The 15,165-nt window shown below is 41.4% G+C and overlaps 1 protein-coding gene across 3 annotated transcripts in view; it reads left to right on the top strand.

Annotated features, from left to right (window-relative positions):
- shank2b (SH3 and multiple ankyrin repeat domains 2b) overlaps positions 1 to 15,165 on the top strand; it is a 1,221,224-nt gene that overhangs the window by 294,040 nt on the left and 912,019 nt on the right. For all 3 annotated transcript variants that reach the window (XM_059976077.1, XM_059976076.1, XM_059976075.1), the window contains one exon: positions 4,269 to 4,497. In XM_059976077.1, coding sequence (XP_059832060.1) covers positions 4,294 to 4,497 — 204 coding nt within the window. In that variant the 5' untranslated portion in view covers positions 4,269 to 4,293. The remainder of the gene's footprint in view (positions 1 to 4,268; positions 4,498 to 15,165) is intronic.

Genomic DNA, 15,165 nt, shown 5'->3' with positions numbered 1-15,165 from the left:
CTGACTGGTTGCATCTGGAGTGAAGGAGCATCTGAACAGGATCGGAAAAAGTTGCAGAGGGTTTTAAACTCACCCAGCACCATCACGAGAGCTTGCCTCCCCACTGTTGAGGAATCTTCCAAAGGTGATGCCTTGAAAAGGTGGCATCCATCATAAGCTTCCCCACCACACACCACATCCCCAGTTCTCATTATTACCATTAAGCAGGAGGGTTCGGAGCTGGAAGGCACACACTCAACATTTTAGGAGCAGCTTTTTACCTCCTCCATCAGATTTCTGAACATACACTACCCGAACACTACCTCACTATTTTTGCTCTCTTCTTGCACTAATTAATTAATTCTTAATATATTTATTATGATAGTTCAAACTATATTTTCTATACTTTACCATGTTGTTGCCGCAAAACAACAAATTTCACAACATAAGCCAGTGATATTAAACCTGATTTTGATTCTACCGTTCTGAGGATATGGGGAAGTTCTCCTGTAATATTGGCAAACATCAGTTCCTTACTGACCATTACTGCATCATTTGATGATACAAGTGTTACGAACCCCGTTACTGGGTGTCTTACCAGCAAAGATAGGAGTAGCCATTGAAGTCTGATGATACTATTTTTAACAGTATTTATTAGTAAAAATACACAAAAATAATATCAATGCAAATATACAGATAATATACGTCATCAATACTGAACCTAAAAGTGCGGGTATAATAATAATCAATAAGAAATAAGCTCTATTGTTGTCTAGGGGATAATGAATTGTCCGATGGAAATATAAAGTTTGTTGCAGTTCATACAGGCTCCAGTGTTTGTTTGTCGCTGTGTTGCAATTGTTGGAGAGAGAGAGAGAAATAGAAGAATATCTTGCTAGCTTTCCTTGATCCGATCTTGATCCATATCCGTCCTTTAACAAGACCGTTCCATGGAGGACTTGCCACCCAGGCAAGGATGGACACACACACAAGCCCTCCATCGGTCTCCTGGTGTGTCGAAGGGGTGTTCCCCAGACCCATCTTTTATCCTCACTCACGGGGTCTTAGATTTCAATCAGGTTGGGATGATGCAATCCCTTAACCAGACCACTCTGGTTGTCCCCTGAGGGGTTTCAATGAATAATACAGTACTCAATACACAATTCCTTCTCCAAGACACAGCAGCAGTAATCAGTGGTCCCGTTCCGCTTTTGTTAAGAGACATTCCACCTGGCTGTGTATTCTGCGTCTCTCTCTCTCATTTCCTGATGTGCTGTGTATCTCTCTCATCTCCTGGGTCTCATACCTGAAATACTAGCGATCTTGCGATTCTCAAAAAGGAGGGGGCGACTTTGCACCCTTCGGCCTCTCAGAGTTGTTCCACACTCGTAACACAAGTCAGATTTAGATTCAGATTTATTTATCACATGTACATCAAAACATGCAGTTCAAGTTCAGGTTACTGTCATTTAAGCATACACACGTATACAGCTAAACGAAAGATTGTTTCTCTTGGGCCAAGGTGCAAAACACAGTACATACAAATAGTTATAATCTAGTGCATGCAGTCACAAATAATATTAGCACAGTCCTTGAGTGTCATGGCCTGAAGATCACTGCTAGCATAAAGTATGAGGTGCATGTTTATGTCTGTAAGATATAGGAGCAGAATTATGCTATTTGGTCCATTGAGTCTGCTCCACCATTCATCATAGCTGATCCAATTTTCCTCTCAGCCCCGATCTCCTGCCTTCTCCTTGTAACCCTTCATGCCCTGACTAATCAAGAACCTATCAACCTCTGCCTTAAATATAGTCGATGACTTGGTCTCTCCAGCCACCTGTGGCAATGATCTCCATAGATTCACCGCTCACAGTTTATCTAAGACAGTATGTTTCTAGCACTATTATAATAAAGCAAGCAGTCGTGTAATTATGTGAAAAAGCAGCAATAAAAGATGATAAGTGACAAATGCAGGATCTGTGTATCTGTGAATTGGGGGGGGAAGGGACAGCAAAGTGTTCAAACAAGGTATAAGTATATTGTTTGTGTTAACAACTAACACACCCAAAGGATGTGCTGGGGGCAGTCTGCAAGTGTTGTTACACTTTCCAGCACCAACATAACATGCCCACAGTATTCAGCGGAACTTCACAAGCAGCAATAACAACAGAACAAAACAAGACAACAATGAAACATCTCCATTACCCACCTCTCACTCAGATAGACAGGCCTCCAACTCCTGGGCAGGCCATCTGTCATCAATACGTGTAGAATCTTGTCATGTATGTGAACTGCTATATTTCCTCACATTGCAAGTTACCACAATGGACCGGGATGTTGCCACAAATTACCAAGATATTGCCAAGGTTCTGTGTTTATGGATTTGGACTATGGACTTATTCTGTCTTATGGTTCTTGTATCCTGCATTGTCACCCTTTGTTCCTTGTTTTTTTTTCTGTGGGGAGCTGGGTCTTTATGGGTCGATATTCTTGTTGTGTTTTGTGTGGAGAAGTGGGGTGTGGTTTGGGGCATTGATGATCATGTTGCCATTCTTATTTTGTGCAGGGGGAGGGTGGGTTTGCTGTTTCACTTTGAACTGAATTCCATGGTTTTGCTTTGTTTCGTGGCTATATGGAGAAGAAGAATCTCGGTTTTATACTGCACGCGTACTTTGATAATAAATAAACCTTTGAATCTTCGAATTCAAAAATCTTCCTGAGCACTGAAATATCCACAGATTCCCTGAGGTAGAGAAAGACATCTTAAGAATCCTTGTTCCTTAATATCTTGAGGTCATGCTTGCTATGCACTGTAAAACATGCCCTGCTTAACAGAAAATAATAATGAGCTTGTTGTATGCTTTTGATTGGTATGTCACTCAGAAGGATTCAGGAGCAATTCGAATGGGGTATCCCAGGTAAATCTATATTCTGTGTTCAACCAATGCTTCTGATGTTTGTGCAATGGAGTGTCCTCAGCATTAATTCCCAGTAAAGCCTTGTAAAGCCTTTCAAAGCAATATAAGATCAGTATAATCCCCCCTCACAACATATATACATAGTTGGTACTAACCTGCACTGAAAGTTTAATCTTTGTTAAACAGTTGTATGGATTTTTTCTGAATCCTTGCATGCTACAAATGCATCCTAGGTGATTTTCCCAAACAAGTCATCAGAGATGAAGCATGGCTCGCACTTGAGTATATCACGTGGGCGTGTTACGTTGACTCCAGAAGTGTGGCGACACTTGTGGACTGCCCACTTAACATCCTTGCTGATTTGATTTGAAGCAAGAATGAATTTTGCTGCAAGTTTTTATGGTCGTATGACAAATAAAGCTAAACTATAAATCTCTTTAATGTCATCATCATCATCATCATGAGCCGTGTTGTATGACGTGGGCGTTCATGGTCTTATCTACGACCATGATTGTTCCTGACAAATTTTTTTTACAGAAGTGGTTGCCATCTCTTAAACGTAAGATAAATAATCTCAGGTAAAATAGTGGGAAGAGCAAAGTGCAGTGTGGGCTTATTTAAAGTAGAGGTTAATTGGTTCCTGATTAGTAAAGACATGAAAGGTTATGGGGAGAAGGCAGGAAAATGCTGTCCTTAATTTGCGGTGGAGGCTAGGTCCATTGGTATATTTAAGGCAGAAGCTGATAGTTTGCTGATCGGTCAAGGCATCAAAGGATATGCCGATCCAGGATCAGCAATGATGGAATGGCAAAGCAGACTTGATGAACTGAATGGCCTAATTCTGTTGCTATGTCTTATAGTCTAATGGGGTTGAGAAGTCAGCTAAAGTGGAATGGTGGAACAGACTTGATGAGCGGAATGGCTTGATTCTGCTCCTATTTATTATGGTCTTATTAGTGTGCTGAAGATGGGTTGGGCGATCACTTGGTGAAGCACCTGGGCTGGCATTGTACCAGTTATGTTTTGATTGTACTCAGGAATGCCACCACTGTGCAAAGTGTGACATGCACACTTCAAAAGGTGGGGGACTAGGATGGAGAGGTATGTAATGTTGAACTTGTTTCTGTGAAATTAGAGAGAGCTATTTTTCATATCTAGCCCATTCTTTTATGTAGTGCTTGATGTCATAATAAGTAAGGAATTATTTTATCTCCTGGGGGAGATTATATTGGATAAAAACCCAAGTTCATTCCCCTCCATACATTTCTGTCCTCCTTTAATAATCTCCATTTTCCTCTCCTGCCATGTGAACCTTCTCTGTAATATTTTAGCAATACGATAATTTCTGTTTTTATTCTGTCCTGGTAGCTCCACAATATAAGATAAGCTCAGCATGCCGCGAAGTCCAACATCAAGTGAAGATGAGATGGCACAGAGTATTTCTGATTATTCTGTTGAATCTGAATCCGACAGCTCTAAAGAAGAGACAATCTATGACACCATCAGGGCAACGGCAGAGAAACCCATCACCAAGATGGAAGACACGCAGAGCAACACACTGGTCATCAGAGTCCTCATCCCTGACTTACAGCAAACGGTAGGAATCTCATCCTTCATCTTTCATTTCCAATTAGTTTCAGAACATGGCACCTAAAGGAAACACCAGAGGATATTTCCAGTATTGTGCTTCAAAGTTATTAGTGCAACAGCTTCATATATTTAGAGCACTTGAGAGTATTGTATGCAGTTCTGGTTGCTGCACTACAAGATGGAAATGGTTGCACTGAAGAGAGTCACCAAGGTGTTGCCTGGATTGGAGCTTATGGGAAGAGATTGGATAGGTTGAGGTTGTTTTCTCTGGAGTGAAGGTGGCTGAGGGGTAACCTGATCAAAATATACAAGTGAGGCATAGTCCGGGTAGGTAATTAACACAAGAGATTCTGCAGCTGCTGTGGAATCCAAAGTAACATACACAAAGTGCTGGAGGAACTCAGAAGGTCAGGTAGTATTTATAGAAAGGAATAAGTAGTTGACATGTTGGACTTCTCCTTCATTAGGACAATTGGTATCTTTTACTCAAAGTAGTAGGATCAAAAACATGAGGAAAAAGGTTTAAGATGAGAGGAAGGACTTTTAAAGTGAATTTATACAACAAGTTGCTGTTGTCTGGAAAATGTTGCTAGTGTAGGTGGAGAAGTCAGATGCAATATTGTGTTTAAGAGTACTTTAATATAGAATGGTCCAGTAGCATAGCAATTAGTGTAACGCTTTATAGCGCCAGTTGTAAGATTGGGGTTCAAAGCCCACCAATGTCTTTATTAGAAGTTTGTACATTCTCCCTATAGGTTTCCTCCAGGTGCTCTGGTTTCCTTCCACATTCCAAAGATGTATGGTGAAGGATAGTAAGTTGTGGGCATGCCCTGTTGATGTTGGGAGTGTGGTGACACTTATCCCAGCACATCTTCAGAATGGTGGTCATTGATGCAAAAGATACATTTTGGGGTGCCTGTGACAAAGCTAACCTGATTTTATAGAAAATATCAGCAAGGCATGAAAGGGTATGTTGCTCATGCAGGCAAATGGGATCTGTGTGGGTAGTCATAAAGGCCAGTATGGAGATGATGGGCCGGTCAGCCTGTTTCTAAACCTCTGAGAGAATGGGTGTCCTAAATAAACCACAGGGGAATTCCAGTCCAAATGAATTTGGAATTAAATGTTATCCTTCGTGATGATTGCACCTGGGGGAAGCCTACGCGGTCAGGTGGAGAAATGTTTGGGCTCCTTACAGATAGCAGCAGGATTGAACCCAGGTCGCCAGCACTGTTAATAGTGGTATGCTACCGGCTACACTACAGCGTCAAATTCAGACCAGCTCACTAATCACACTGCTTTCACCACTTTGAGAGTTCATCATAGGACCATCAGATATTGAAGTAGAATTAGGCTGTTTGGCCCATCGAGTCTGCTCCCCCATTTCATTAAGGTTGATTTATTATCCCCATTCTCCTGCCTTCTCCTTTGATACTTTATTCATCCAGAACCTATCAAACTCTACTTTAAGTATATCCAATGACTTGGCCTCCACAGACGAATTCTACAGTCTCACCACCCTCTGGATAAAGAAATTTCTCTTCATCTTTGTTCTAAAGGAATGCCCTTGTACTCTGAGGCTGTGCCCTCTGGTCCTAGACTCCCACACTATAGGAAACATCCCCTGCACCTCCACTCTATCTAAGCCTTTCAAAGCTCAGTAAATCTGAACAAAGCTTCACTGTTCTGGAGATCCACCCAACTATCTCCTCATTGAACCTTTTGTCCCTCCACCTGAGCAGGACTCCAGTCATACAGGGCCTTGGTGAAACTACATCTGAAGTACTGTGAGCAGTTTCAGTCCCCCTTCCTACCAAGGATGCACTTTTTTGGAGCGAGGACAATGAAGATTCAGCTGACAGATTCCTGGGATGGAGAGATTGCTGAGCAGTAAGTGATGAAGTTGACTTGGTTTGTATTCTGTAGTGGAAGGAAGTTGCTATCCCTGTCAGCCCTCATGTGACACCAGACCCAGCTAACAAAGCAGCAAGTCCAAAAACATATCCTGTCGGTGATGGAGGAAAACAGTGCTTAAGGAAGATAGGGAATAAGAGCAAGTGTAGACCATATGGAATACCCTTCAGTTACCCTTGTGGCTAATCCTCAACAACAATGCCTGCATAATGGCTCTATTCTTTAATTCCCCAGAAATGATTTCTGTATCAAGGGATTACAAAGTTTATGTTTAATTGGACATTTGGTTCCGTTCACTGAAACTCTGTGGACCACAAAGACAGGAAATCAATAGAGAAGTTAAATTATAAACATATCAACATGTTTCTTCCCTTGCACATCCTTTCTAATGCCATACTGGGAATACTACGGTGCCAAATGCAAAATACTGGAAGGCATCCACTTAAGATGAGTGGGGAAATTTTAAGGGAATCGGGAGTTTTTATAGACAGAGAGTGGTAGATTACAGTATTGTGCAGAAATCTTAGGCACATATATACCTCGGGTGTCTAACACTTTTGCACAGTTCTCTATTTGTTAACGTGAAGTAGAGAGCAAGTCTGTGAGGGTGGAGTGCAACGGAAAGGGTGTGGGACAGGTGACAGAGAAGGGGAGCTGGAGTGAGAGGGGGTGCGTGGGTGCAGACACACCCAACCCTGAGACACCAGGCAAGGTCATTTGATTCCAAACAATTGGTTTATTGATTATTACAGAATATCTTTCTGGTGCTTCCCACTCTCTTCCCTCTCCCCACTCCCTTCCCAACCATGATTCTCCTCTCTCTACCCCCTTCTCACTCTCAATGAACAACAGAGACCCATATCAGAATCAGGTTTATCATCACTCACTCACATCATGAAATTGTTTTTTTTCTCTCCTGTGTCAACAGTACAGTGCAATACATAAAATTACTACAGTACATGCAAAAGCATTTGACACCCAAGCCATATACATGTGCCTTAATGGTGAAAAATTAAATAAACAGTTAAATACATGTAACTATCAGATCACAGCCTAAATTATCAAATCTACTGAACAGTTGAGATATACAAATTCAAAAAATCAAAAACATTTGCAGTTTAATGGTGATATGAATGTCACCATTGTCATCAATGTCCTTCAGGAAAAGAAATTGCTATCCCTATCTGGTCTAGGCCAAACTCAATCAATGATTTACTCTTGCACAGCAAAAAGGTGAAGTTACAATTCTCAATATGCAGGAGATTGGGAAAATCAGGTTGGTGGTGGACTATAGGAGGGGGAATTTCTGGAGTGCCTACAAGATGATTTTTTTAGAGCAGCTTGTGGCTGAGTCCGCGAGGGGATCAGCTACTCTAGATTGTGTTATGCAATGCACCAGAATTGATTAGAGAGCTTAAGGTTAAAGAACCCTTAGAGAAATTGATCATAATATGATTGATTTTACCCTGTAATTTGAGAAGGAGAAGCTAAAGTCCAATATATCAGTATTACAGTGGAGGAAAGAGAATTACAGAGACTTAAGAGAAAAGTTGGCCAGTATTGATTGGAAAAAAACACAGGCAGGGATGACAGCAGAGCAGCAATGGCTTGAGTTTTTGGAAGCAATTCGGAACATGCAGGATATATACATCCCAAAGAGGAGGAAGTATTCTAAAGAAAAGATAACAGGAGAAGTCAAATCCAATATGAAAGCCAAGGAGAGGGCATATAATAGAGCAAAAAATAGTGGAAAGTAAGAGGATTGGGACACTTTTAAAAACCAACAGCACCTAAAAAGCCATTAGAAGGTTAAAAAGGATACAAAAGTAAGCTAGCCACTAATATTAAAGAGGATACCAAAAGTTTCTTCAGATGCATAAGTGTAAAAGAGAGGTGAGAGTGGACATCGAACTGCTGGAAAATGATGCAGGAGAGGTAGTAATGGAGGACAAGGAAATGGCAGATGAACTGAATAAGTATATTTCATCAGTGTTCATTGTGGAAGACACTCGTAGTATAGTGGAAGTTCCAGGCGTCAGGAGTCATGAAGTGTGTGAAGTTACCATAAATAGAGAGAAGGATCTTAGGGAAACTGAAAGGTCTGAAGGTAGAAAAGTCATCTGGACCAGATGGTGTACACCCCAGAGTTCTGAAAGAGGGGGCTGAAGAGATCGTGGATGCAATGTCATGATCTTTCCAGAATCACTAGATTCTGGAATGGTTCCGTAAGGCTGGAAAATTGCAAATGTCACTCCAAGAAGGGAGAGAGGGAACTATAAGCAAGTTAGTTTGAATTCCATGGTTGGGAAGATGTTGGAATCAATTATTAAGGATAATGTCTCAGTGTACTTGGAGGCACATGATAAAATAGGCCATAGTCAACATGGTTTCCTCAAGGGAAAATCGTCTGATAAATCTGTTGGAATACTTTGAGGAAATAACAAGCAGGATAGACAAAGGAGAATCAGTTGATCTTGTGTATGGTACTTGGATTTTCAGAAGGCCTTTGACAAGGTGCCATACATGAGGCTACTTAACAAGCTACGAGGCCACGGTATTACAGGAAAGCATCCAGCATGGATAAAGCAGTGGCTGATTAGTAAAAGGCAAAGAATGGGAATAAAGGGAGCCTTTTCAGGTTGGCTGCCAGTGACTAGTGGTGTTCCATAGGGGTCTGTGTTGGGACCAATTCTTTTTACGTTATATGTCAATGATTTGGATGATGGAATTGAAGGCTTTGTTGCAAAGTTTTCAGAACATATGAAGATAGGTGGAAGGGCAGGTAATTTTGAGGAAGTCAAAGGGCTACTGAAGGACAGATAAATTCGGAGACTGGGCAAAGAAATGGTAGATGGAATACAGTGTTGGGAAGTGTATGGTCATGCACTTTGGTAGAAGAAAGGAAAGGGTTGATGACTTTCCAAAATAGAGAGAAAATACAAAAAATATTAGGCACAAAGGGACCTGTGAGTCCTTGTGCAAGATTCCCTAAAGGTTAGTTTGAAAGTTGAGTCTGTGGTGAGGAAGACAAGTGCAATATTAGCATTCATTTCAAGAGGACTAGAATATAAAAGCAAGCATGAAATGTTGAGACTTTACAAAGCACTGTTGAAGCTTCACTTGGAGTAATGTGAGCAGTTTTGGACTCCTCATCTTAAAAAGGACGTGCTGAAACTGGCGAGGGTTCAAAGAAGGTTCACGAAAATGATTCCAGCATTGAATGGCTTGTCATATGAAGAGCGTTAGATGGCTCTGGGCCTGTATTCACTACAATTCAGAAGCATGAGGAGTGACCTCATTGAATCATATCGAATGGTGAAAGGGTTTGATAGAGAGGATGTTTCCCACGGTGGGAGAATCTAAGACCAGAGAACACAGCCTGACAATAAAGGAGCATCCTTTTAGAACAAAGATAAACAGGAATTTCTTTAGCCTGAGAGTGCTAAATCTGTGGAATTCTTTCCCACAGGCAGCTGTAAAGGCCAAGTCTTTATATATACTTAAGGCAAAGGTTGATAGATTCTTGATTGTCAGGTCATAAAAGGATATGGAGAGGAAGCAGAAGATTGGACCGAGAGGAAAATTGGATCAGCCATGATGAAATGGTGCAGCAGAAGCAATGGGCCAAATGGCCTAATTCTGTTCCTATATCTTATGGTCTAACTACCCTCTGAGATGGCCTGGTGAGCCATTAAATTAGTGGTGGACATTAAATGCCAGTCTAGACCATAGCATTCATTGCTCATCAATGTCCTGATCAATAAATATATTTTTAATCTCAGGGTGCCATGGTCACGTAGTGATTAACGGAATGCTATTACAACTCTGATGCTTGGAGTTCAGAATTTAATTCTGGTGCTGCTTGCAAGGAGCTTTGTACGTTCTCCCCATGACCATGTGGGTACTCTGGGTTCCTCCCACATTCCAAAGACATAATGGTTAAAAGGTTAATGGGTCATGGTCAATTGTCCTGTGATTAGGCTTGTGTTAAGTAGTTGGGTTGCTGGACAGTGTGGCTCATTAGACCGGAAGGACATGTTCCAAGCTGTATCTTTAAATAAATAAAATAAAACCTGCCAGGCCAAGTTCTAACATAACTTGTGAATCAATACTTTGACTGATCATCAACCAATGAATGGCACAGTTAGTGCAATCCTATTACAGTGCCAGCAACTTTGGTTCAATTCCCATTGCTGTCTATAATTGGGTGGTATGGTCTCATTCAGCCAGAAGGGCCTGGTATCTGTGCTGTATCTTTAAGCACGACACCAAAATTAAACATAAAATTTAAAAATTATATTTAAGTTACCTTTGAACACAGACCATAGAAGAGCTCAGAAACAGACCCTTTGGTCCACAATGTCCATACCAAACACTAAATATCCTCTGCCTGTACGTGATCCGTTTTCCTCCATACCCTGCCAATTCTGTGCCTATCTGAAAGCCTCTTAAACACCACAACCTCCTCCCCAGCACAGCAATCGTCGCCTGCCCACCACAACCCCCATGCACACTGTACTCCCCGCGCTTACCATAGACCCTGCACACCCCACAACTCCCACACACACTGAAACCCCGTGCTTACTGCGCACACACCCCACATGCACCACAACCCTCCATTTCTCATACATCCATGTTCCTACAGTACAGCACAGGAACAGGCCCTTCAGCCCACAATCTTGTGCCAAGCCAATTAAATCAGTAATCAAACAGTCAGCTAGGTTAATTTTTTCTGCCTGCACAATGTCCTTATCCTTCCATTTTCTTCACATTCATGTGCTTATCTAAATGTCTCTTTAAAATCCCTAATATATCTGCTTCTACCACCACTGCAGCCTGCACTTTCCAGGCACCCATCACACCCTGCGTAAAAAAACTTGCCCCTCACATCTCTTGAAGTGACCCCCTCTCACCCTAAATGCATGCCTTCTGGTATTAGACATTTCAACCCTGGAAAAAAGATACTGTCTGTCATTCTATCTGTGCCTCTCATAATCTTATAAACCTCCGTCAGATCTCCCTTTAGCCTGCGACACTCTAGACAAAACAACCCAAGTTTGTCCAACCAACTGTTATAGCACATGCCCTCTAAACCAATCTGAACCCTCTCCAACTTCTGACTTTTGAATTCAGTGCGTTGACTTGTAAAGGCAAGCATGCCATTGTCCAATGAAACATACAGTACCGTACAAAAGTGTTTGGCGCATATGCAGAGCTTGACACCCAAGACTTTTGCAGAGTACTGTAATAATTTTATATATTTCACTGTACTGCTGCCACAGAAAGAATTGTTTGGAATCAAATGATCTTGCCTGGTGTCTCAGGGGTGGGTGTGTGTACAACCATGCCACACCCCGGCCATGGCTCTCCTTCTCTGCTACCTGTCCCACACCCCTCCCACGGCACTCCACCCTCATCATTCCCAACATTCTTTGCTCCCTCCAGATTTACAAATTCACTCTCTGCTCTATGTTGACAAATACAGTACTGTGCAAAAGTCTTAAGCACTCTAACTTTATCTATGTGCCTAAGACCTTTGCACATTACTGTAAGATTGAAGCACAGCATTGGAGTTTTTTTTGAACTAACATTAAAACCAAAATTAATACGCAATGTCGATGTATATATTTTTCTCAATATGAGTATTACACCTGAATGAATCTTCCAATGGCATCGGCTGTATTTGTGAACTGGAAGCAACAAAATTGTTGCACAGCTACAGGGGTGGAAACGGCCAATACATGTCTGGACAGACTCTCCTCATTACCATGACAACATCCTTGTATGATTTGTCTGTGCTTTGTATCCTGCTAGCTCATCCATCCTGTTGCGAGGTGTCAGAATTTTAAACATTGTACTCTATCATTTGAATTTGCAAGTGATAATTTCAATTGAATTATCCCTCACACTTCACAAGTGATTGTCTCAGTTGAATGGTATTTCACAAATTCATAATTTCATGGGCTACTACTCTTTGTTTATATCCAAAGCATCTTTGAACACTTGGTTTCAGTAAAACAGTTAAACATTTCCATGTATTTCGTTGGAAATTTTATATGCTGGAACATTAGTTCTGATGTGATAGCTGAGATGTTATGGTGAGCCATGAATGCATTTCCACTGAGTTTTAGCATTGGACATGTGTCAAGGAACTTTTGCAAAGACAACATTCATTTTTAGTTTGAGCCTGCGGAAGGAACCTTGTGTACACTGAGTCTGGCCACAGGTTAGCCATGACATCAGTGAATGATGGAACATCCTCATACGGCCTCCGAGTTTCTATGAAACTTGTACCATTAAAAACACTGAAGGAAAAAAGAGTAACACACACAAAACGATGGAGGAACTCAGCAGGTCAGGCAGCATTTATAAAGACGAATGAAGGGCCAATGTTTCAGTCTAAAATCCTTCCTCAGTAATGTAAAGGAAGGAGAGAGGGACCAGAATTAAAAGGTGGGGAGGGGGGAAGTAGTACAACCTGGTGAGAAGCAAGATAGGTAGGGGTGGGGGGGGGAGGAGGGGGATGAAGTAAGAATTTGAAGGGAGAGGAGAGTAGTCCATGGGAGGAAAGATAAGACTTCCTCCAGTAAGTTCATAATCTTACTGTGGCATGTATTAATATCTGATGCCATTAGGGAATTCTAATCCATTGTATTTCAAAGTTAGAAGAGTCAAAGTAGAGTTTATTGTTGGATGCACAGACACAGATATGCACTGGTTCAATGAAAAGTCCTCCCAGTTATTCTTCCCGCTGTCTTCATCAATATCTCTTGCTCCTCCATCTCTCCTCCTCCTAAACTCTCTCTAAACCACCTGCCCATCTTTCTACCCTCCTCAACCCTTCTCCCTCTCCCTCTTTCCCCTTCCCACCCCTCTTCTGTCTCTTTTCCTTCTTGTCCTTCTCCAACCTTTCCCATCTCTCTTCATTTCTCTTCCCATCTCATCCCTCTCCCGCTCCCAATCCTTCTTTTGCTCCTTGCTCTTTATTGCTCTCTCCCTCCCTCCCATCTCTCTCCTGTTCCCTCGATGCTGACCACTCTTCCCCCTCTGTTTTACTGTTTGTTTCTTTCATCCTTTCTTGGTTGGCTCCTCTGTCAACTATCTGCGTCTCACTCCTTAATCTGTTATCTATCATTCAGTCTTTGGGAGTCCGTCTCTCTTGCACATCTACTGTCTCCCTCCCACAATCACTGCCATCGGCCCTTGGTATTTAATCATTGGTATTACCACACGGTAATGAGCAACTGAGATATAACAAACAATTGGATTTAGGAGTGGCCAGGTATACCCTGTTAATCTTTGACACTACCTTTGGTTCTTTAGACACATGTAAGCCTTAGCAATTTTTTAAAAATGTAGTGATTTCCAGTGCTTACTTTCCTTCCCAATTAGTGGGAATTCCAAAGGGGCATCAATGGAAATTGTGAAATTAACCCAATTAATGCAGCTCATCAGGGAGCTGCCTGTCCTCTATTGAAGGAAATTAGATTCAACTCCAGAACAAAAGACAGAGCACTGAGGGAGAACAAAATGTGGATTTTCAGACGTCATTATACAGCCTTTGAAAAATTGCATTCCTGAGGCGTAAGCTCCCTGCAAATATTTAACAGTTATCAGAGAAATTTTTTGATGGGGAAATGAGGCTGTCTTATCCATCATGTCCATGCCAGATGAAAACAGACTTGGGTTAATTCCAGTTTTCTCCTTGTATACCAGTACAGCACAGGAACAGGCCCTTCAGCCCACAATATCTGTGCTGAGCACAATGCCAAACCAAATTAATCTCTTCTGCCTGTACACGAAGCACATCCCTTGCCGGTGTTACTAAATGCTATAATAACTATGCCTTTTCTCCAAAAGTAAGGCTGCTAGTGGGGAATTTTGCTAATTACAGTGATGTTATGGAAGTGATAGAGCACAGAAACTGACTCTTCGGCCCACTGTATCCCCATTGACTATCAGAATTAGGTTTAATATCACTGGCATATGTTGTGAAATTTATTGTTATGCGGCAGCAGTACAATGCAAAATGTATTAATAAAAATGTAGTCACACATTTGCAACATGCTTTTGTCATGTAAGCATATTGAGGCAAATCTTGTCCTGTGCTTTCCATCAGAACAACGAGCTCTCTCTGCCATTGATTTGATTTGATCTATATGAAAAGTATGCAAGTCAAGCTTTTCACTGTAGCTTCGCACATGTGACAGTAATAAACCAATATCAATACTGAATCTTGGAATTTGGCTTTTGAATATGAAAGGCTAAGATGTCCTGATTGAGAAGTGATACCGGCTGTTAGTTTGCCCATCACCAGACTCCATCAATAGAGTCAGGCTTGTTGTGATTGCCCCGCATCAGGCCTCTCCAATATAGGGCTACGTAGTCCTGAGGTTAGGTCAGAGACCCTATTCAAAGCTCAAAGTAAATTTATTATCAACTTACATATACGAGGGTATGTCACCATATACAAACCTGTGATTAATTTTCTTGTGGGCATACTCAATATATCTATAGAATAATAACCATAACACAATCGCTGAAAGACTTGGGCATTCAACCAGTTTGCAAAAGACAACGAACTGGACAACTACACAATGAAAGAAATAATAATAATAATAATAAATGAGCAATAAATATCAAGAACATAAGACGAAGAATACTAGAAATTGAGTCCATAGATTGTGGGAACATTTCAATGACAGGGCAAGTGAAGTTGAGTGAAGATATCCCCTTTGGTTCAAGATCCTGATGGCTGAGG

The sequence above is a fragment of the Hypanus sabinus genome, chromosome 7, assembly GCF_030144855.1.
Source record: "Hypanus sabinus isolate sHypSab1 chromosome 7, sHypSab1.hap1, whole genome shotgun sequence".
Lineage (NCBI taxonomy): Eukaryota > Metazoa > Chordata > Chondrichthyes > Myliobatiformes > Dasyatidae > Hypanus > Hypanus sabinus.
Note: the sequence above shows the minus strand (reverse complement) of the source record. Positions and strands in the feature narration are given on the sequence as shown.